Source organism: Tupaia chinensis, unplaced genomic scaffold, assembly GCF_000334495.1.
Source record: "Tupaia chinensis unplaced genomic scaffold, TupChi_1.0 Scaffold000185_1, whole genome shotgun sequence".
Lineage (NCBI taxonomy): Eukaryota > Metazoa > Chordata > Mammalia > Scandentia > Tupaiidae > Tupaia > Tupaia belangeri.
In genome coordinates this window covers 4053129-4076320 of record NW_006159660.1, presented here as the reverse complement: position 1 = coordinate 4076320, position 23192 = coordinate 4053129, and the positions used below count along the sequence as shown (strand labels likewise).

General features: G+C 44.5%; 1 protein-coding gene across 1 annotated transcript in view; it reads right to left on the bottom strand.

Moving 5' to 3' along the window:
• FSTL1 (follistatin like 1) overlaps nucleotides 1–23192 on the bottom strand; it is a 64099-nt gene that overhangs the window by 40010 nt on the left and 897 nt on the right. The window contains exon 2 of the mRNA XM_006146710.3: nucleotides 23132–23188. Coding sequence (XP_006146772.1) covers nucleotides 23132–23188 — 57 coding nt within the window. The remainder of the gene's footprint in view (nucleotides 1–23131; nucleotides 23189–23192) is intronic.

Genomic DNA, 23192 nt, shown 5'->3' with positions numbered 1-23192 from the left:
GGGGCCCAGAAGGAATGACTGTATTTTAAGCGTAAGTCAGCCTAGCTATTATGAGCATGTGGTTCAGCCACAAGCTCGATTACAAAATTGTAGGATGGTTACACGGTATAGGGCCCACCCAGCATGCATCCCCTAGTGTTTTCTCAGAGCTCTGGAAAGCACAGCCCTCTGGTAGGAGTTCCTGATAGTCCCTTGGCAACCTTCTCGACCCTGGTGTAGGACTGGGAGCTATGGGGGCCCACATGCCTTACTGACCTCCTACATCCACCTCTATGGGCCCTTGAAAGGGAGGTACAAATTTTTGAGGTGAATGTGGAACTTCTCCTAGACTTCTGGGGTGAAAAGGAGGGGCTCCTTACAACCTCTAAGCCTCGATTTTAACATTACTGCTCTCTGCTGGGTATGTGTGTCTAGAAGTTCTAGCACCTCCTGCAGGTTCCCTGGATTTCAGCAGTCCAGTTTAGAGAAATGGCAATCATTCTAGAATAATGAAAAATCATATAAAAGCAGTTACAAAAAAAAAAAAAAAAGGGGGGCAACAATCCAAGCACAAATTAATCTGCATTTCTTATCATCGCCCAAAGTGGAAAAATGGGTGAAACCTATTTCCAAGAACGTAAACAAATTCATGGGGCAATTCAGCAACAACAAAAAATTGAACCTCATTGCTGGGTGTTCTGGGAAGAGTAAAGCATAGTCCACGTCTGAAAGAAGTGTACAGTTTAAGTGAGGAGATGACTACTTGGAGTTTTTGTTTTCTTGGTTTTTGTTTGTTTCTTGTTTTTGAGAGAGATTTTTGCTATAGGGTGCATGTACTTGCTGGAGAGACAGAGAAACAGAAAACGAGAAATCACACCCCAGGAGGAATGGCCACACGGCAAAGCCTTCTTCATTCTCCTTTCGGCATTTTGGCCATGCAGGCACGTGCACCTGCTACGAGTTTCAAGCCACCAGCCTGAGACTTAAACCATGATCAACCACATGGGAGTCCAGCGCCTTAACCACTATGCCATCGACTAGCCCCAATTCTTGGAGTTTTAAGTAACAGAACGACAAAATGTGGTAAGCAGTAACTCAAGACAATGTGCGGATGAATGCAACTAGACACACATGAGAAGTGTCTCAAGTGGTGCTGTCCCATAAAAGAATTAATAGAATACCAGTCTCATACTTAATTTAGAATTTCTAGTAGCCACATTTAAAAAAGTCAAAAGACACAGATAAAATTCACTTAATATTTTAAGCCAAGACATTACCATTTTGAAATGTAATCAATGGGGACCAGCAGTTAGCGTAATGGCTATGTCGCTGGACTCCCACATAGTCGACTGCAGTTCGAGTCCCGGACCTGGCGGCTTAAACTCACGCCGGGTGTGCGTGCATGCGTGCCCAAGATTCTGAGAGGAGAATGGAGAAGGGATTGCGGCGTGGCCATCCCCCCTGGGGGGTGATTTCTCGCTTTCTGTCTCTCTGTCTTTCTGGCGAGTGCATGCGCCCTATAGCAAAAACCTCTCAAAAAAAGAAATGTAATCAACATTACTGAGATATTGTACGCTGGTTTTTTTCATACTAAGTGTTTGGAATCTCTTATGTATTTTATACTCAGAGCTTATCTGAACTGGACAAGTCCCATTTCAAGTGCTCGAGAGTGGTTAGCAGCTATTCACACTGAAGAACACGGCTCTGCACCGCAAGTTCTGAGTTCTGAGTTTAGCGAGTCAGAAGAGGAGCGTTTGGTAGAAAGAGTCAGACTCTCTAGAAGTGGCGACATAACTGAAGCTCACTGCTATTATCTGAACACATGTGGAGGCGGCCTGCTGGGCTGCATCTGGGACCAGATACCGAAGGAATGGGGATTCCTTTGAAGATGGGCAGGCGTCAAGGCATGCAGCCTAATTCTGGCTCTACTTTCCATGCCTGTGGACAAGGCACTTTACCTTCTGGCTCCTTCCATAAGATAGCATGTTTGCAGCCTCCTGTCTTTAGGACTTTGTTTGGCTTGTCTCAGAAACCATGATGAAGGGCTAATTGAACTGGACATACATTCAGCCTTCCTTAACTAAGTACACTTAGTTAAAACCCAGGGACAAATTTGGCAATGAAGTGGATATACTCTAAACTTCCTCTTCTGTTTTTGTTTGTTCGTTTGTTTTCCTCATTTTTTTTACAGCTACATTCTCTTGCAACCAGCTTTCATTATTCCATGTGCACACACACAGACGTACACACTCACAATTTTAGTGCCTTGAGACTAAAGTCAATGAAAACATGCACATTCTATTCTCAACATTCCTGCCTTGCATTCTTTCCTTGGAGTAGTCAGGAAGTCACAGCTGGGGGGAAGGAGCTATAAAACCTACTTGCACTGGCCAATCAGGCTGTAAGCTGACAGTCTCCCAAAGAGTGATTGCCAGGTATTCTGTTTCACTGCAGCAACCCCACCCCCCCTATTTTTGCAGAGATTAAAACTCCCGAGTCCCTCAAGCTGTACCGACAACACACGAAGACCTACTTTTCTGTTCGTACTGTTTTCCCCAAGGACTGTAGTAGAAATTTTACACAAAAACTTACTATTTAGTTGCTATGGAGAGATTATTATTTGCAGTAAAAACACTCCCAAGTATTATGTAACAGTATAGTTCTCCAAGCTCTGTTGTCCTTTATTTTATTTTACCTATTGACTTGAGGAGAGATTTTTGCTAGAGGGTGCATGTACTTGCCAGAGAGACATCCCCCCCAGGGGATGGCCATACTGCAATCCCTTCTCCATCCTCCTTGAGCATGCACACACACATGCCCAATTTAAGTTTCAAGCCATGGGTCCAGGACTCAAACACAGCCAGCTACCTGAGAGTCCAACACCTTAACCACTACAGCACCTACTGGCCCCTGTTGTCCTTTATTTTTAACTAGCTAAACACTGGAGCAATGCCACATGTTTATCAGCTGTTAGTTATCCCTACAGGAGACATCATGGTTGCCATTCCCATAAAACAGGAGAGAGAGAACAAGAGCAAGAAGAATCCCCAAATGTAAAGGTCTCCATAAACAGTGAGATCAAAAGACAAAGTGACTAGTGGCTTTGGGCAAAGAATCACCAACAAGATTTAATACTTCATTTTATATTTCTTGGGACATTAACTTCCTCTGGGAATGATGCCCAGTTATATCAGAATTGCTGATCATGGAAAAAAGAATAAAAACATTTACTATTCAGCTAGCCTCTGCTTAAATAATAATTACACCTGAAGCTGAGAGAATTAGAATCCAGGTGTCTGAATAAGCAAGCCCAGCACTACCACCATGCTCAAGGTTAAGCAAAGCGCTGAAGGGCAAGTGCTGTCAACCACCTTCCTGGTGCACAATCTACGCACAGAACCTGGCACAGAGATGATGATTAGGATACCAAGACTACAGGCGTGACACCAGGTCCCTTCTCAAATTACACATGAGATGTAGGCAGCCTCATTAATTAAACCACTTGGCCATGGCTTCATTCAACAAATATTTACTAGGTACTTACCATATGCTAAGCATAGTTCTGGTGCTGGGGATTCATTGGAGAATGAGTCAGAGAAAGGGTCTGTCCTGAAGGAGTACATATTCTAGAAGAGGACAGTGAATAAATACACACAAACTACAAGTTCATTTCAGACTGTTCCGATGAGTTAAGTGCGGGAGAAAACACAGTATGCATGACAGGAATCCAGGAGAGAACACCACTTAGATCAAGTGGTCACTGAACGCGCTCTTGAGTTGAAAGCCTAAGAGTAAGAGCAGTTCTGGCAGGTCAAGGAAAGTGCAAAGGTTCTGAAGCTGAGTGGAATTCAGTGCCACACTCACACTGGCCTTTTCCTATTAAGTTCCTGGAAGAGGAAAAAGGTCAGTGTGAGTGTGGCACAGAGTCCAATGGGGAGAGCAAGGAGAGGTAAGCTGAGCAAAGCAGGCAAGGTCCAGTGCACAGGGTCGGTAGGCACTGGTAAGAAGTTGGTATTTGGGGCCAGCAGGTGGCATAACGGTTCCATTGCTGGACTCCCATGTAGTTGACCATGGTTCGAGTCCTGGACCCAGTGGCTTAAAAATCATGCCAGATGTGTGTATATCCAGGCCTAAGATCCTGAAAGGAGAGCAGAGGAGAAGGGACTGTGGCATGGTCATCCCCCCTGGGGATGATTTCTTGTTTTCTACCTCTCTTTCTGTCTCTCTGGTGAGAAAACGAGCCCTATAGCAAAAATCTCCCTTAAAAAAAAAAAAAGTTGATATTTTATTCTTAGTGCAACAGGGACCACCAGAGGGGTTTACACAGGGAGTAATGTGACGAGATATGGTTTACAAAAATGACTAAAGCTGCTGTGTACAGAAATAAATAGTAGGGAAGCAAGACAGGTAAAGGGGAGAAAGCTAAGATGCTACTGCAACAGTCCAGGCACAACACAATGGGCTTGGACTAGGGTGTTGGCAGTGGAGACTGAGGGCCATCAATGACAAGGTGATACATTCTGTAAGTATAGCTGACAGGACTTGCTGATGGATTGGGGATAGACAAAGACAGTTTTTTTTAAAAAAGTCAAGGAGAAGATTTCTGGGTATTTCCAGTTGATACCCAGAATATCCAGCCAGGTCTAGGTAGGTATGACCATGGTCATGCTGATGATCCAGTCTGGAGTCACTCCCAGAACAATCTTCTTCAGAATGGCCCTGGGGTTCAGATGGGTCTCATGCCTTCCTGATGAAAATGAATTAGTTTAAGAAGTAAATTCAGCAAGTTCACTAAACTCTACTCGTGGGAGTCTATCGAGATTATTGCATAGAACACCAGCTTTGAAATATTTATGAAATGGTATTCTGTGGTGAAATATTTGGGAAACACGGCTTACTGTACCTCATATTTGGGTCATGGGGCACCATGTTTGTTAGTGGGTTATTGCTGTCCATGTGAAGGAGTGGACTAAGAAAGGAGGATCTGCCTTCAATACTGGTGAGCACTTGCTGGACAAGATTGGAGTGTAAGTCAGTAGACAGAGAAAGACTGGCCTTGAATGTGGGTAGGCATCTTCTGTTGATCAAAAACATGGGAAGGACAGAGGCAGTAGGGGATTCTGTTTCCTTTCTCTTTGTCTTTGCATGAGCTCACTTTCCTCTGCTTTGGTCAGCCATGTTGTGACATAGTGCCAGAGGCTGGCCTCATGCTGACCCCAGGCCTCCAGTCTTGCCAGCCACCAGAATTGTGAGCCAAATAAAATTTGATACATCACCTAGTCTGGGGCCAGCAGGTGGCAGGGTAGTTAAGGTGCTGGCTGTGATTTGAGTCCTGGACCCAGTATTTCGAAAATCACTCTGGGTGTGTGTGCGTGGGTGCCCAAAATCCTGAGAGGAGAATGGAGAAGAAGGGACTGAGGCATGGCTATCTCCCCTGGGAGGTGATTTCTCACTTTCCCTCTCACTGTCTCTCTTTGTCTCTCTCTGGTGAATGTACTCGCCCTATGGCAAACAATTTTAAAAATAATAAAATAAAATCAACCAGTCTGAAGTATTTCTGTTTAGCACCACAATAATGAACTAACATGTTTCTTCCTAGAGAGTCATAAATAATGCACCTGAACATTGTAAGTCTCTGAAAAGTCCTGCAGGTAAAAAGTGATTTAACCTAGCATGTATGATAGCATCGTTTTACACACAATTTGATAAACACAGGGCTAGGCTCTCTATAGTTCTACTGAGCCTGGCATTCAAGCCATAGCACAAGGGTGACAACAACTACTGTTAATGGGACACTTAGGCTGTGCAAGCACTTTTTGTTATGTCCCTTGCTACACACTGTATTACAGGCACTATTTTAATTTACAGCTTTTACATTTCTCTTGTGAATTTTGCTCATGAACCACATATTCTCTTAGCAAAAGCAGTCATATATCTTTTCTGATCATACATATCAGCAGTGTTCACTCAGTATTCCTCACGAAGCATTTAAGAGAAAGATTAGAAATTCTTCATTTGATCACCCGCCTTCATTTGCTTAACCCACTATAATTAATTGTGAGCTTCCTACACACTTCACTGTCTCCCGCCTCTCTTCTCAGGCCTCCTCATTATTTTTCCTTTTTCTTATTCCCTCCACCCATTTCCAGGACAAGAGCATTTGAGGACAGTGTATCACATGCTCTGAACACCCTTGGGCTTAGAGTCCCTAACTTTTGTCTCTCCCTCAAAGAGAATGTCATGATTTTCTGAATACAGCTACTGTCACGCCTGAGCCCAGAGACTGGCAGTTTAGATCCCACAATAGCCTTCTGCTATCCAAGAGCCACATATACAATCACTTCACCAGCTTAGGCAGGAAGAAGAATTTTTCTTCTAGAGTTAAACAACAAATCACTGGGGAATGAGAAAGTCTCTACATTCCAGGCCACAATACCATGAGTAATTATGGTCCTTAAGTGGCAATGCCGTTTACACTGGGCAAAATAATGATACCGTTACCTGGAAAAATAACCCAATTGACCAACTGAAACACAGCCACTGGGGAGGAACCCAGCTTGCTCTCTATCCACACAGCAATTCCACGGAGCAACTTAGACAGGAAATGAAGAGGCTTCTGTTTGATCAAATGTGTAAGAGGAATTTAGATGGAAAAGGCAGTGATCTAAGCTGTAAAATGACCAACACAGTGGGGTTAATAACCTCCAAGTGTTGAGTGTTTTTATAGGATTTCATATAATCACCACAGTTTCTTTATTTTTGTTGAAAAGAAAAAAAGAGTGCCTAAAATAAGGCATGTAATAAACAACCAAAATCCAACTTTTATAATTTCTTATCGCCCAGGTTATATTATATATGTTCTTTGTTTTGTTTTGTTTTGTTTTGCTTTGTTTAAAGGGCACGTGAACTTGCTAGAGAGACAGAGAGGAAAAGTGAGAAATCACTCCCCAGTGGGTATGACCATGCCGCAGTGCCTTCTCCTCCATTCTCCTCTCAGAATCTGAGGCATGCGCACGCACGCACCCGGCATGGTTTTCAAGTCACACTGTCCGGAACTTGAACTGCGAAGATGGCCATGTGGGATCTAGCTGCCTTAACCTCCACGCCTCCTGCTGGCCCCTATACACGTTCTCTTACAGAAAATAAAGAAATCTTCTTTCAATTATACCTCTAAAAGATAGCAATTAACATGATAACTGTCCTTTAAACAATATGGCCCAAAAATAGCTTAGGAGACTTAATTAAGAAATAAGTCTGCAGTGAATTTATTATTCCCAACATTTTAGCAAGGACTTGAATGCCTGGCCTCTACTTAAAACATTTCCCAGTCCCATTCTTTCTTCTAGTCCCATGCCTCAATAAAGGAAATTGAAAAACCCAGGGTGAACTCACAGCTGAGGTGGGTGTTCCTTGGGCTGGGGTTTCCTCTGATCATTATCCAGCGCCTGGTGCCATGTAAAAAACTACTCTTCTGTTCAACGTGACGCAGACACCAATTAATGCATAAAGTGAAAGGCTTTGCCCTTAAAATAAATAACTAAACCAGGAAATCTGCTTCTCTGCATGTGGCTCTTGGCAAGGCCAAGGCCACACAGGCTAAAAAAAGAAAGGAAGTAGAAAATGCCAAGGCAGAGAGACTGGGATGGGGAACAGAGCATAAATGGGCCCATTCCTGAAACTTTCTTGGGACGCTTAAGAAGAAGCCAGGTGAATTTCCTGCTTCTGATATAGCCTCAGCCTGGCCCATTAATTGGGGCATCATAATGGTATCGGGGATGCCCTTGGACCAGTGAGGCTGGGTGACCCGAGCATTTGTGAGTAACGGCCTGCAAACAGCTGCCTCCATTGCAGTGTACCTTTATGAGCTGGGCTGGACCACGAGATGCCACACCAGGCCCTCGTGGGAGGGTACCCTGACAGAACAGAGAACTCTGCCACGTTTGAGTGTGTTCGGTGAGGGTATTTGTATTGCTGCTTCAGTAAACTTTAGTGGCTCTGATAGGAATTCCACATGTATCAATTTCATACTGAAGCTTAGATGAGGTACCCCGTGAGAGCAAGCAGGAATTTCTCTGTACCGTCTTTCATTTTTCCATGCATTTCTCTTTTCTCTGTCACAAACATTATGCCACACATTTGGGTCCCTCTCCACAAGAGAAACTTCATCAGCCTTACCTCTAACAGAAGCTAACAGGACGTGCTGGCCATGGCATGTGAGAGGGAAAACATCTCTTATTTTCGGAATGAGGTGGGGAATGAATGAATAACATATATTTATTACATTCATTAATAGGCAAACATAAAAATAAGTACTGACCTATATACCTAGACTTAGAAATCAGAGCAGGATAAACAGAAGTCAAATACTAAATTAAAATAGTCAGGTGAAGGGAAATTTAATAACACATCTGCTTCTCTTCATTAGTTCCATAGGAATCTGTCTGTGTGAGGTCAGTCTCACTATTGGAGCTACGCGTAGATGGCCCTGTTTTCTAAGTGGTGAAACTTAAGTTGATACATGTGTGTGTGTAAATAAGCATGCATGTGCGCACACAAGCGAGCATACATACGTGCGCACACACACAGGCACACACACACAGAGTCTACATCAGGGCACAGTTGATTTTAATTCAATTCTAACCTGTAAAAGTATCCTTGAGGGGGGACCAGCAGATGGCATAAGAGCTATGTCACTGGACTCCCATGTAGTTGACCACAGTTCGAGTCCTGAACCTGGTAGCTTAAACTCATGCCGGGCGCATGTGCGTGTGTGCCCAAGATCCTGAGAGGAGAATGGAGGAGAAGGAACTGCAGTGTGGCCATTCCCCCTTGGGAGTGGGTGATTTCTCACTTTCTGTCTCTCTGTCTCTATCTTTCTGGTAAGCTCATGTGCCCTATAGAAAAAACCTCTCAAAAAAACAAAAAGTATCCTTAGGGGGCTGACAGGTGACGTGGTGGTTAAGGCGCTAGACTCCCACATGGCCGACTATAGGTCGAGTCCTGAGTCTGGCGGCTTGCTTTCTCACTTACCCCCTCTCTCTCTTTTCTTGAGAGAGATTTTTGCTAGAGGGCATGCACGCTTGCCAGAGAGATAGAGAGACAGAAAGCCAGAAATCAACCCCCCCCAGGGGAGATGGCCATACCACAATCCATTCTGCTCTCAGGATTTTGGGCATGCATGCACATGTGCCCGGCTGAGTTTAAGCTGCTGTGGCATCCAGTGATATAATCATTATGCCATCTGCTGCTCCCACTCTCTCTGTCTCTCTCTGGTCAAAGTAAAAATAATAACAACAATAATAATAATGAATAAAATTACGTAAAATAATTCTTTTTAAAAAAGTATCCTTAGGAGGAAAGTCACATGCAACACTGGGCTGGCTCCCCGTTCAGGAATCATCAATACAAGTTAGCACACTGAGATCATCTATGAGAGTCAGAGATCAGAGCTGGGCACTCAAGCCAGGAACTTCATCAATGTCTGATCAGGAGATGCTAGATCCTGGCCATGGGCCAGGCAACGTGGTAAGGAGGCAAGAAAGATTCCAGAAAACAAAATCAGGGCCTGTGCAACATTTTCAGACAACTATTTTTGTAAGCCATTTGCAATCATACATCATCATTTTGCTTTTTTTTAGGTTTTACCATACAGTGTGTGCGCTCAAATGAAGAGAGGAACAGAGAGGGAAAGTAAGACATCACCCCCGAGGGAATGGTCACATTGCAGTCCCTTCTCCTCCACCCTCCTCTTGAAATTTTGGGCATGCACATACACATGTCTGGAGTGATTTTTAAGCTTCCAGATTTAGGACTCAAACTGTGGTCGGCCAGCACCTTAACCACCATGTCACCTGCTGGCCCCTACATCATTATTCTTTAAAAGAAAATGTAAACATTTACAAAAGTCAGAAGAAAGTTTTGTGTTTTTTTGTTTGTTTGTTTTGTTTTCCTTTAGTAAGTTCCATAAATCTCAAATGGCACACTTTGGATTTTGAGTTGTCTTCTTTATTTTATTTTTAAAAATTCCCTTGCCTGACCACAAGAAGACCCAGGATCCTTCATTTCTTGCCCAGGGTTGTTGAGTAGCTGGTTTCTGAAGTGGAAAATCAAGCCGATTACTTTCTGTAGCATAAACAACACTTGGGATTTCTGGGCATCAAGACCGTTCAGGTGCCACATGCTGACCTGTCTATTCTGCAGTCAGTACACACGGGGAAATAAAGGACACGGAATGCCTCCTGCTTTTATTCATTCTGTTTCCTCATTTCTGGGCCAGCCCAGAAATGTTCCTCCTTAGGCTGAAAATCCAGTCAAGAGCTGATCAAATATCTTAATTCCACTTGGCAGAATATTTTTACAGTCCCACCTAGAATGTCTGCCTCCCATATGGATGGGGGTTTCAGAGCTGCGTTTCAGAACTCACCTACTCTACCTCCCATGTTTTGCAGATGATGGGGTCAGGACACTTGGCCAGGTTCACGCAGCATGAGGCTCATCACCTGGGGTCCACTGTCTGTCCTGGGTTATTTGCCCTAGCCTATCACTGGCCGGTAAGTGGAGGCTCGTCTAAAGCCAGCTCGCATCAGGGATTTCCATCAACCCGGCCACAGCGTGGGCTGGCACCACTGCTATCTTCTCAAGTCTGAAGTCCTCCAGGCAGCTGAATCCTGACAGCCTCATAAATTCACTCACCTGCTTCCTACGCGTGTGACTCGTGCCAGTCCCCTGAGACAGTTTAAGGCTGACAAAGAAAACTGGGGAAATGAGCTAGGAGAGGCAACCAAAGTCGGAGCCGCAGAACGGTGCGGATTGTGCCGAAGAGGCACGATGCCAAGCAGACGGTGTCTAGACTTCCACGGGCCCCTCCCAGCAGAGGGGCGTGCAGGAAGGAGGGGCGAGCAAGGCTGGAGAGCCTGCTTGCTTTCTGTTCAGCTAAAGCAAACACATGACACAACCTCCGATGGGCTCTGGGCTGGGGCTCACTCTAAGACATTTCTTCCCAGGGGCTGGAATTCAGTGGTGGGCTCAAGGAAGTTCTATTCCAGCAATCAGAGGGAAGCTGGGAATGCTTTTCTTAGTTCCTGGAGAATCAGTTCCCAAACTAGACTGAACTGGGCAACAGCCAAAAGCAGCATGTGGGGGGTGCAAAAGAACAGGGTTTTTTGTTTGTTTTTACCTTTTTTGCTATAGGGTGCATGCGCTCGCTGGAGAGAGAGAGGCAGACAGACAGACAGACAGTGAGAACGTGAGAAAGCATCCTCCAGGGGAGGATGGCCAGTCACAATCCCTTCTCCCCAACTCTCCTCTAGGGATCTTGACATGTATGCGCAAGCGCCCAGTGTGTTTCTCAAGTCACCAGCTCTGTGACTCATACCACATCGTCAGCCATGTGGGATCCAGCTGCCTTAACCACCACACCACTGGCTGGCCCACAAACAGGTTTTTAAACTTTCATTTGTATCGTCTTAGCTTATCCATGAAGAAAATCCACAAAAATGCAGACTGGCTTCTGATGAAGGCCTGCTATGAAAATTTTCTACGACTTGAATGAATTCCATTATAAAAGGTACAGATGTAGGAATGACCACCATCATCCAATACACATCGTAAGACTCAGATAACGCTGGATAACGTTGGAGTTGGGGAGCTCTGCACATCAGTTAGAAAGAAAGCGGCCTTCCTCTGGCAGGGCAGACAGATCCTGGGCCAGGGCACATGGCTCGGTGAGCCCAATGCAGGATGGAGTAGGCCCCACTTGGCCCTCAGCCAGGCATGCTGTGCAGTAAACAATCTGCAGCCATACCCACCTCAGCTGAGAGCAGAGCTGTCTTGCGATGTGGCCTTATATAATGTGGACGTTGTGAACACATCTCAAAGACAAAGAAACTGCCTTAAAACTTCCCCCGAGTCACTGACCATAATGCTGTAAGTGATCGGAGGTAACCACGGCCCCTGAGTCAGAGGAACAGCTGGCCCTGAATCCAAGTGGAGACCATGCTACGTCTCTGTGGCCAGAACACTCAGGGCGAAAGTGGCAATCCGGGCACAGAAGCCATCTCACAGCTGATGCAACTGAGAAGACGAATGAGCGGACCTGCACCGTTCTGAGTCCATGTTACCTAGCAAAAGGGTCTTTGGTTTGTTGTCACGGTCACCTTCATAAATAAGATCCATCAGGCCTAGAACACTGAACATTTGCCTTGGGACTTTTAAGTTCTGGGTCTGCATTCTGGTTTTACTACTTACCAAGTAGCTGATTTGGGGGAACTGACTGAATTCTCTATGTCACAGTTTCTTTATTGATAAAATGAAAATTATAACTACTTATCAGGTTGCGAGAATGAACTATGAAAAGGCTCTTTTTCTCTCTTCCTGCCTGTTGTCTGGCTAACGACGAGTCACTTTTCAGTGTTCAGCCTGGGTTACCTCTGCTTGGGGGCCTTTCTGGACCCCCAGGGCTGGGTTGGGTTCTCAGCTCTGTCCTCCACTTTCACTTTTTATGACAGAAAGCACATGCACATGAGCAAGAGAGTCAGAAAGAGACGCACCCTCAACAGGGTCTCACCACACCACAATCCCTCAGAATCCTGACTGCCCGGGGTGCTGGCATGTTTTCAGACCCACAGCTGGCCATATGGCTTCCCTCCTTGCAGGGCACTTGCATTCCCACCGTGCCGCAGCAGCTGGGCCCTGTCGTAACACTTCTCACGTGGGCTCACTCCAGCCTAGGGTCTGTGCTGCTCACTAGACACACCCTGGGGACAGGGTGTCCTCACCAGCAGTAGCTCAGCCCCCCACAGAGAACAGATCTGTGAGACCTTTTCTCTTCCTCTTCTGAGACGACTTCACTTGGCTCAGAAAAGAAGTTTTAGTTTGTCACAGATGAGTGACACGAAACTGTGTGCCAAGACTCTGTGCCACTTTATGTCTGCATAAAATGTGAACATGCTGACTTGTGGATGTTTTGGCAACTCCAAATGCAGCCTCTGTCATGGCAGGAGGAGGAAGATGAGAAGGAAAAAGCCAGACAAGAAGACCAAGGAGAAAGATGTGGAGCAAGCAACCCAGAGAACAACCCAGAGGCCCAGGAGTTGGGGGGTCGGCCTGCTGCACACCCAGCCATGCCTTCCTTATAGGACGCAAGGTCTGTGCACAACGCACCAGAAGCTGTGGCCTCGGCTCCCAAAGGGACACATTCCAGCCTGGCCCAGGAAGACTTCCGACCCTACTGCTTTGAGAGTAGCTGGTATTTATTAGGTCATCATAAAAGTCACGATGTATTTTTCCATGTTTTTCTATGCAAAAATGACTTTCTAGGCATCATGACTTTCTCAACGCCCCAATGAAAGTAAGGGCTTGCCTCTTTTGTGCGATCATATTTTCCGAATCCCCAACTTAGATTTCATGGCCTAGTAACAGGCCATGCTATGGAGACTATAGCAAGAATATAAGAAAACAACCATCCAGGGTATCTGGTTACTGCCTCCATGTTTTAGGACGAGGGACACAGAAGAGAGAGAAATTCAATGTGAAAAAACCCCAGAGGACTTTTGTTTTCTCTTCTGCCTTTCCTTGCTGTTCTTTCCAGCTCTTCCCCTGCCTCTACTCGGCCTTTAGGGAGAAGCTGTGCCCGCTTACACACCCCACTGCCAATGCCCAGGGGTAGTTTCTTCTTTTCTAGAGGAATGACAGAGTTGTGGCTTTGTGGAGAACACAGTGTATAGAAGTTTGAGGGCAAGACTGGCTCAGGAGAAGCGAGGGCTCTGGTCTCAGGGCATTAAAGTGTCTGGTGAAATAAATATATATCCTAATTCTCTTTTTTTAAAGAAAGACGATGATACTTACACCTCTGGAGAGAGTCAAAGAGCCAAGGAGAGTTCTGCATGCTATGAGCACATGTGCACACACACAGACACATGTAATTGCCATGGCTTTCCGAGTTCTTCCCACAGAGATAGCGACGATCCTAGCTGACACTGCACACGGTATGCTGACCACTTTAACAGCTTTCCATGCAGGGGCTCGTTTGATTCTCAAAACTAACCAGCTGGCCACACTATGGTAAGCCCATTTCACAGATGGGGAAACAGGCCCAGGGAGGTTTTAAGGAACTTTCCCATGATCACATGGCTAGTAAGCACAGCGCCCAGGATTTAAAAACATCTTCTGGCTTCAAGGCCCGAGTGCTGAATCATCATGTTCTACTTCCTCTCAAGGATCGACCAGAGAATGGAGTAACCACCTGAGCTACTCACACGCTGGACAGAGACCATGCCCACTGGATGTTTAGGCGTACACTGAGAAGTCTCTTCTTGAAATCATTACAGTCGGTCCTAGCAGGGACTGGTAGGAGACATCTTATCTCTTGCAGGTATTTGGTTTTGGTTTTGACTACGTGCTATGAATCTTTTCCATAGAGGGAGTCTTTTTCATAATTAAATAGATAAGCAGAGAGATAGGCCTCATCCCCATTTCACAGATGAGAAAAGTGAGCTCAGAAAGGTTAAGTAACTTGCACAAGGTCTCATAGCAAGCCAAGACCAGAGTTCAAAACCAGTCCACTATCCCAAGGCCCTCAGTCCTTCCTGAAGTTCAAGTCAGAGATATTTAGGTGTCTTTTAAAAGGTGCTGTGCACTAGAAAGGGATATAGCAGGACTTCTAAGTTAAGGACTCTTGTTATTCTTTATCACTGCTAAACGTGAAAAGATTCTGCAAGAGGATTCCGGTAACAGTCAGACTTGGAGACACCCAGATGTGAATAAGAGAAGACAATGAGGGGAAAAAAACGAGAAAAAGAGAAAAAACACCCACTAGAGCCCTGGGAAGACACAACTTCAGGTAAAGTACCACACAGAAAACTGCCACCTCCTGGACACAGGGATCGAGTGGGCGGTGGACAGCTAAACATGACCTCCCCCACCTGAGCGGAGCCTCCGAACTCTGAGAAGGCACGTCTGCTGCTGTACCACCAAGGCCACTGCATTCTAGGATTTCCACGGCAAGAAGTGAGGAAGGAGTCTTCGTTTCTGCTAAAGCCATAGACCTGACCCCTCATAGCTAGCTCCATGAGGGCTGTACAGTAGCTGGGGTGGTAACAGCTCCTTCAGTACTGGGGCCTATAACATAATGCTTTTTAGTTACACATTTTTTAAGTCCATGCATTTATTCTAAGAAAGAGAGAGGAAGAGATACCCCCAAAAAGGTCCCAACACCAGGCTCCAGAGCTTGGGCACACATACACCTGGCATACTCAGGGAGGTCTTCCGTGAGGAACCGGAAACCTTCCGTGAGGGTCTGCCTTGCAGAGCATCACATTCTACACTATGCCACCCTCCAACCTCCCCCAAATATTCTTAATGATAGCTTGTGTGCAAAGTGGCCCACATAACACCTAACATTTTGTTAGGAGATCATAAATTGCACTTATTAAGTATCATTGAAAGAAAAAAAGGAAATGAGGACAAATTTTGCTTCAGACACAAAATCCTGGAAATAATAAGAGTAGGGTGACAAAAAGCAAGGAAACTCCCTGCATCAATTCAAGCCAACATCTTATCTCTCCCTCTCTCCCTTCACTCCTTCTCTCTCTCTCTCTCTCACACACACACACACACACACATAAATCTGAGCCTGCAACATGGTTTTTATCTTGTATCATGTGACCTCTTTGGCAACAGTCTGGTTGGCCATAGAGAATGTGGTGTATAGGATTATTCAAGGGACAGAGTAAGGACTATAAATTCAGACCTGATCTTGGGAACAGCTCATTGGTGATGGCTTCCAATAGAGCATATGAAAAGTCTATGAAGATATTAAATGGAAATTCTCCAACCACAGCAGAAAATGCAGATTTATAGCATATATTTTGCACTCCAACTACCCAAAGAGCTTTCCATTAGCAAGCTATTGCCAGGCTGCTGCTAATGCAGAAGCTGTTATCTATGACGGCAGCAGCCCTTTTAGAGCCTTACCAAAAGCAAATGTTTATTCCATCAGAACAGCCAAGAAAATATTCATTATCATATTTTTGTCGATGGCCAGCACTAGAGGGTTTGGCTTACTTTAAGGTGTTCAGATTCATCTAAAGAACTTAGAAGCCAGCGCCAGAAGCAGAAGTGTTGTTTTCCTGACATTTTCACCCATTTACTACTCCAGTTTTATCATCTATTACCTCATGTTGTTGCCAGTTTCACAGTCCTAAACTCTGCCTTTTAATTATTTTAATTTTGGCTGTTTGTCAAACTGGATTGACTTTCCCAACAGAAATGGCAAATAGCTTTCCTGTCGCATACAGACTCCGATTGTCTGCTAACGGCTACCTAGAACATTGCTGAGTAGGATTTTCTAAACTCCTCCAGGTTCAGTAGAAAATAATTCTGTGATTGATTAGTGATGTCTGTCAAGAGTAAGGAAGAGGGTATGAGGAGCATATACCATATTTATGTAATCCCTGTGAGTTATTGATCTCATAGTGTTCAGAGGAGGTACTTAAACAAACAAACAGAAAAGTTTGTTCACTTATTCTTTTCCATAAGCAAGAGACACAAAAGCAAGAGAGATAGCATCCCCAACAGGGTCATGATGCCATGATCCACTTATTTCAGCTACCCTGACTGCGGGCAATGTGTGCATAGTGTGCTCAAGGTTGTCTCTGGACTTGACCCAGAACCTTACCATGTGGACCATCTCACAGAGCATCAATACTTCTGCACCACCATTTGGCTCTGGGAGGAGGTGCTTATTTTTACCGTCTACACTGTCTAGTAGGCATATCACATGCTTCTGCTGGGAGATTTTGATATTTCTCTGAAAAGGAATGAGGGGCAAAGCAAGAATGACTACCTATAGACTGTCACCCCACTTTCTTCTTCTTAAGCAACCCCTGGAAGCCCTGCACTATAGACATTCTACCCAGTGCCTTAACATCAAGAGCATCCTGTGACTTTCCCTGCTTCAGGAATTTATACTCCTAATATGTGCTATTTTGTTGAAATAAGAAAGGTAATGTGTCATTTTCTGAGAAAATATGAAAATAAAATATGCTCATAAAAGCTTAGAGAATATAGAAAACACTAGAGCAAAGAATACAATCACCCACAAATGCACCACCTACAGATAACTTCCAACACATCTGCTGTACTTCTCAATAAATATTTACACAGTTGTGAGGCTAAAGCACTGGAGAGGGAGTGGAAGGAAGGTGAGGATCTGCTTTTCAAGTTACATTACAATCACTCGCTTGATCTTTAAAAATGTTTTTAAACACAACTGTTAGTGGTACATATGGCTATGCCCTTTTCCTATTGTTGGATAGTCAATCTTGTTAGCTGTCATAAATAACATTATGGGAATCCCCCCTCCCCCCAGAGGGTGCATGCATGTAGGAAGAGAGAGAAAAGGAGAAAACACCCTCCCCCCACAAAGGGGCATTGTCAGGTCAGTCCTGTCTCCGTTTCTCCATCCTGCTGGGAGACCGGGCATGTGTGCACAGGTACCCGGTGTGTTTTTCAAGCTGCTAGGGCTGGGATTTGAACCACGGCTGGCCATGTGAGATGCAGCTCCCTTAACCACTAGGCCACAGGGCTAGCCCATGATTGGTACCTTATGTCAAATCCCTTTAAAAGTAACAATGACCAGGGCAAAGTGGTCAAATAGGATACTTAAGATACTTTCCTTAATCCAGTATATATAGTGAGCCCTGGAACAATCATCCACAAAACAGTCAATTGAGTTCCCTCAATCCTGATCTAAAATGTACTTAAATTGATTCAATTCAATAAAGTTTCGTTAATTGTTGTTTGCCCTACATCCCTGTAGCTAACAAAGGAAGTAATTTTCTACTATAAGTATTCTTAACAAGTTAAAATGTTTAAAATATGCATACTGCAGGTCTCATATAGAGAGGGTTAATTTACCTCTCATTCGTTCTTAAAGGCTTACAATTGTGAAAGTGTGGATTAAAAGCTTGCCAATTGCTACTAGAGCCAGACACCAGGAGACGGGACTGACTAAAAGATAATAACCTTTGGCAAGGAGTCATGAAATGTAGCTTACATCTGCCCTAGCACTCAGTTTTTTCACTGTAACCCTTTCCATTCACCAATCTCACAGCTTCAGTCTTGACTATGCAGGGGCTACATGAGTCTATCCAGATGTGAAAGTTCATCAAGCTATATACTAAAGCTTGTTTGTTGTACAAATGTAAAATAACTTTAAAATCATGGGTGGCCCTATGTTAATGTAAAAAGCATCAATAATAATTGTAAAGATATTTGTTTACCACGTAGTTATACAAGACAGTTGCCAGTTTAAACACTTGGCACATCACTAAATCAAAACACCCTGAGGGCAGAGACCAATCTTACACTTCATCATTGCCCCGCCTGTGTGCAGGGCACACTTGGCCTGCAGCGGGGAATACTGCTTGATGGGCATGGTCAAGGGAAGACCCATGCCATTAATGACTCACTCTGAGAGCCAAAGTCACAAGATTCAGAATAGGGCACCTTACGGAAAAGTACGGATTTGGCCTCCCAGGACATTAGTCATCCGGCTTACCAAATCCACTCATCTGGGTATAAAAGTTTTTTGATTTTATACTATCTAATTTCATTAAGCTAATAAAAGTTACGTCTGCTAGAAAGAGTCTACTGGATGTCTAGTTATTTGAAGGGGAGTAGGTAGGACAAGGAAACTTTGACATTTTCTGTTCTTTCGTGTGAACACTGGTGTTCAGAGCTCATTCTTTTCTTTCTGTTCTCGTGGAAGCATGTGTTGTTTGACCTCACTAGCTTTCAAGACTATCTTCTGCTTCTTTGAGATATTTTCTCTGAGGTCATTAAATCCATCTCAGCCCATGCCACCTGATTTTCTTCACCTCACAACTCCTTCCCCATCTCAGCCCATGCCACCTGATTTTCTTCATCTCAAAATTCCTTCTCAAGTTGCTTTTGTGTGCCTAAGAACTGATTCCAACTTTCTGTCACCCAATTTCTTCTACGGGAACTGCAACGTATCTACCTTCTACAGACATTCCCAATGACCAGGGCTTTGACTGGCTGGGTGCTCACTCATTCATTTTGGTTATTCAACAGAGTCTCTGCTATGTTTTTTGTTTTTTATTTTAATTTTGCCAGAGGTTGCATGTGCTCATGGGAGAGAGGCATGGAGGAAGGGGGAACAAGAAAGCATCCCTCATAGGGATGGTCACAGCACAATCTCTTCTCCTGTTCTCCAATTTGGGATTTGGGGCACATAGGCACATGCATCAGGTGTGTTTTTCAAGCCACTGGGTCTGGGACTTTGTCAAACCATGCAGCTGGCAATGTGGGATCCAGCTGCCTTAACCACCATGCCATGGGCTGGCCCTCTGCTCTGTTTTAACATTCCAATTTCCAATAATGGTCTTTAGAATCACAACAAGTAATTTATTTGCAAAGGATAAACAAACAAGATAATTTTCGTGGTTAATAATATACAAGCTACAACTCTTAAGAAGAAGCAGTTAGTGGATGTGGGTTAGACCACAGGCCTACCCGATTTTACCCTCAGAATCATTCCAAAGAACGCAAGAGGAGCTCCCACGTCTGAAAACCCCTAGTGCCTGATTACTGCATACTGATGACAGGGAATAAATGAAGTTAAGAAATGTGGCCTTAGAGGGACAAAGCCCTAATCGTCTAGCATTGCATGCCCAGAACTAAGTCAAGTCTGTCTGTCCACAGAACTGCTGTTTTCCTCACTGTTCTCTTAGGGGTTGTATTCAGTTTGTGGGTCAAGTATAGATCCCTTACTGGAATGAGTGTCCTGATGTGTAAATCAGCCCCCTGGACATGTGACTTATAATTACGAATTTCTAGACCTGGAATGCTGGGAGTCAGAGTACTGCAGACAACCACCAAGAGAGTGCACGTGGGCACTTGCCAGTACTGTCTTCCTGAGGCCGGCAGTTGGACAACAGTGTCTTCTTCAGCCTGTCATGTGAAGAGTGAAAAGTCCACCAAATGAGACTCATGGGGCACATACACTAACACCCAAGTTCTCCGCCTGTTCCCGGCCTCTATGTCATGCTCCATCAGCAACACTACTCAGTGAAATGCAGTGATTCTTAATGGGAGGTACAGGAGAGAGAGAATAAGAAGGCCCTCCAACAGAATCTCAAAAAGGGGTAGCTGTGTAATTTTAACTGAAGCACTCCCTCCACTACTTCTCTCTACCCCATGCCTAGTCCAACCCAGAAACACCCATAGAGAGACACACAAAGAGAGACAGAGGTTTATCCTATCCCCCAACATTCTCTTTCAAGCAGAAGCTGAAGAGTGCATGGGTGTGTGGTCAGAAGGATATGGCAGAATTTAGATGGAGGCTGGCTGAACAAGATGAACAGGTAAGAAAGGCAGAAAGCAATCAAAAAGCAACCCCTTGTGCCACGTAAATAAGAGGCTACGGAAAACATTCAAAACAATGTCACGTTTTCTTGAATGTGACTTGTTCATGGTTTTTCAAATCTAACCAAATGGTATTTACATAGATTGGTGTTACTGATGACCACCATCTTTTCCCAACTTGGAACACCTTGATTCTGGAAGTTTACTAAAAAGGTTTTTGGCTTCTTCAACTATCAACATGATTTATAAGGCAATCACATTATTTTTAAAATATGCTGGATTAAATCCTGGTGTTCACATTAAAGCAAAAAGCACCAAGAAACCACTTTACTGGGAAAATTTCTTTTTTTTTTTTTTTTTTAAGTTCAAATCTATCTGTTCAATTTTAACTAATCTGTTTACGGAAATGCATTCATGTCAATAAAGACTCTAAATGCCGTTATTTGACTATGTTTGTTGAGTGTCCTTATAGTTAGCAAGTAAAAACTTTCTACTGCAAACACTATAAAATGCTTATGATTATATCCAAGTCACAAGTCTCCTATGGAGAGATTAATTTATCTTTTCATTATTAAGGGTATATTATTAACACATGGATTAGGGACTGGCTAAATGTTAACTGGACCTGACAACGCGAGGATGGACTGATTAAGACAACAACCCCTAATAGTCTGTGGAGTCCTGAAATGTGACCTGTTTCATACCTACTCCTCCCTCTTTTTATCGTAACTTCCTTTCTCACTGACTCCCTCAGTTTTCGTGCTCTAACCCTTCTCCATTTTGCCTTTTCCCCAGTAGATTTTGTCTGGGAAGCCTGAGAGTACTTAATGCTCTTCTATCTCCAGCAGGAAATTGCTGCTGGGGGACTTCCTACCAGAGCTAAGCTGTCTTCCTGCAGTGCAGGAGGTAGGCTTGGGGGGTGTAGTGAAGGCTGCTAGAATGGATCCCAGACCTTGGGCCACACAGCCTTGTGGTGAGGGATCCCACAGCCTCCTCACACCTCCTATGTGCATTCCAGCTCACAGAGCAATTTCACACACTAGCTGGCAATCCTTAAGCCTGCTGTAAAACCAACCAGGGATTCACCTCATCCATCACTGCACTCAGCTGCCTTTTGAGGGCCACACAAGGGATGGTAGGCTTTTCCTTAACCAGGGTGAACTCCCTCAAACTCAAACCATGAGAAACAAAATGGATAGAAGCAGACTTAGAGTTCAATATGGGCTCCAAAGGCAGAGGGAGCTGGTTCCAGCACTTCTTCAGAACTAACTAGTTGGGTGACCTTGGGCAGATGACCTTATCTTCTTAAACCTGTCTCCTCCTTAGTAAAATGTTGATAGCAAAACCTACTTTACAGGATTATAGAAGCTTTGAAAGAAATGATGCAGGTCATGCCCAATGTCAGGTATACATAAAGTAGTTGGTAAATGTGAACTTCTTGGTGATTTAAAAGTGGTGAGGGTTAGGGGTTAACCTTCTGGGGTCTGGAGCTAGACTGCTTGGGTTAAATCCCATCCTTAGCCTTTAATAACTGTGGGCAGCAGATAAGTTACCATCTTTCAGTGTCTCCAAAATTAAAATGTACTTTTATTATGCACAGAGTAGATATCTGATAAATATTAGCTAAAATATTCTTACTTCATTGGGAGTGAAAACAGCTGTTTCCATTTCAACCAACAATGCACAATGCAGAGAGTGAAATGAGAGTTCAGGGCAATGTGTAGTTTTTTAAAATTGTGAGAACCTTGTATGTATTTGATTTTTCTTTCTTTCTTTTTTTTTTTTTTGGCAGTCAAGCAGTGTTGCCCAGGGTGGGGCTAAACTGTAACATGAAGGAAACTCAGAGAGGGAGTATAAAACCACCCACCAGGGAGCAAGTTCTTTTGTAATGTGCATTCCATTTCTTCTCCCTCATGCTTTTTAATTCCTTGCACATTTCCTGCCATAATTATCAAATGTTTAGTTTCTGACCTCACTTTTCTGGAGACTAGAGCCCAGGGAATTTAGAATTGTTTATTTTCTGTCCATAAACCTTGGAGTTAATGGAGGGGCTTGTGAGCAAAGGGTTTGTTGGTGTGTTTGCTAGTGCCTTAGGAAGGTCAATGGAGTTGAAAAGAAAACATTAAAAAAAAAAAAAAGGCGCTGAAATGCTCTGACTGGAAACTCGGAGCCCCCAAAGGGCAGAGGAATGCCTCTCTCACTTGCGCAATGTTAGTTTAAAGGCATATTTAGACTTTAAAAGGCCGTTATATCGCCCAGATAACAACAGAAACCCGGGAGCAGTTTGCAAAGGAAATAAAATTTAGGGAATCATAATTTTACTTTATCAAAAAGGAAAAAAAAAAAAAAAAACTTTGCCCCAAATGAAGGCTCTTTGGACATTTTAATTTTTTCCTCCGGAGAAGATAAGACTTAGAAGGGAAAACTCCCCAACTATTTTCAATTTCCTCCCAAGTGAGGGAGAGAACTTGGCCGCCTCCGTCCCCGGCGGCCCCGCTCGTCCCCTCTCTCCGCCCCTCTCCCTCCATGTTAGCGCGGCGGGGCTCCCGCGCTTGGCCCCAACTACTTTTCCTGATTCTGAGCTTTAAGTTTCCTAAGCAGCATTTCTGCTCAGAGCGCCCCCAGCCTTACCACACCCCAAGTACGGAAACTCCCGGTCCCGCCCGGGGACAGTGCCCCCAGGACGCACGCCTGGCCCGGCCCGCCCCGCGCACACCCGAGTGGCCCCGGGCTCGAGTCCCGACCCCGTCCGTCCCTCACCTACCTCCGCGTGGACGCAGGCGACCGCCACCAGCGCGAGCGCGAGGCAGCGTTTCCACCTCTGC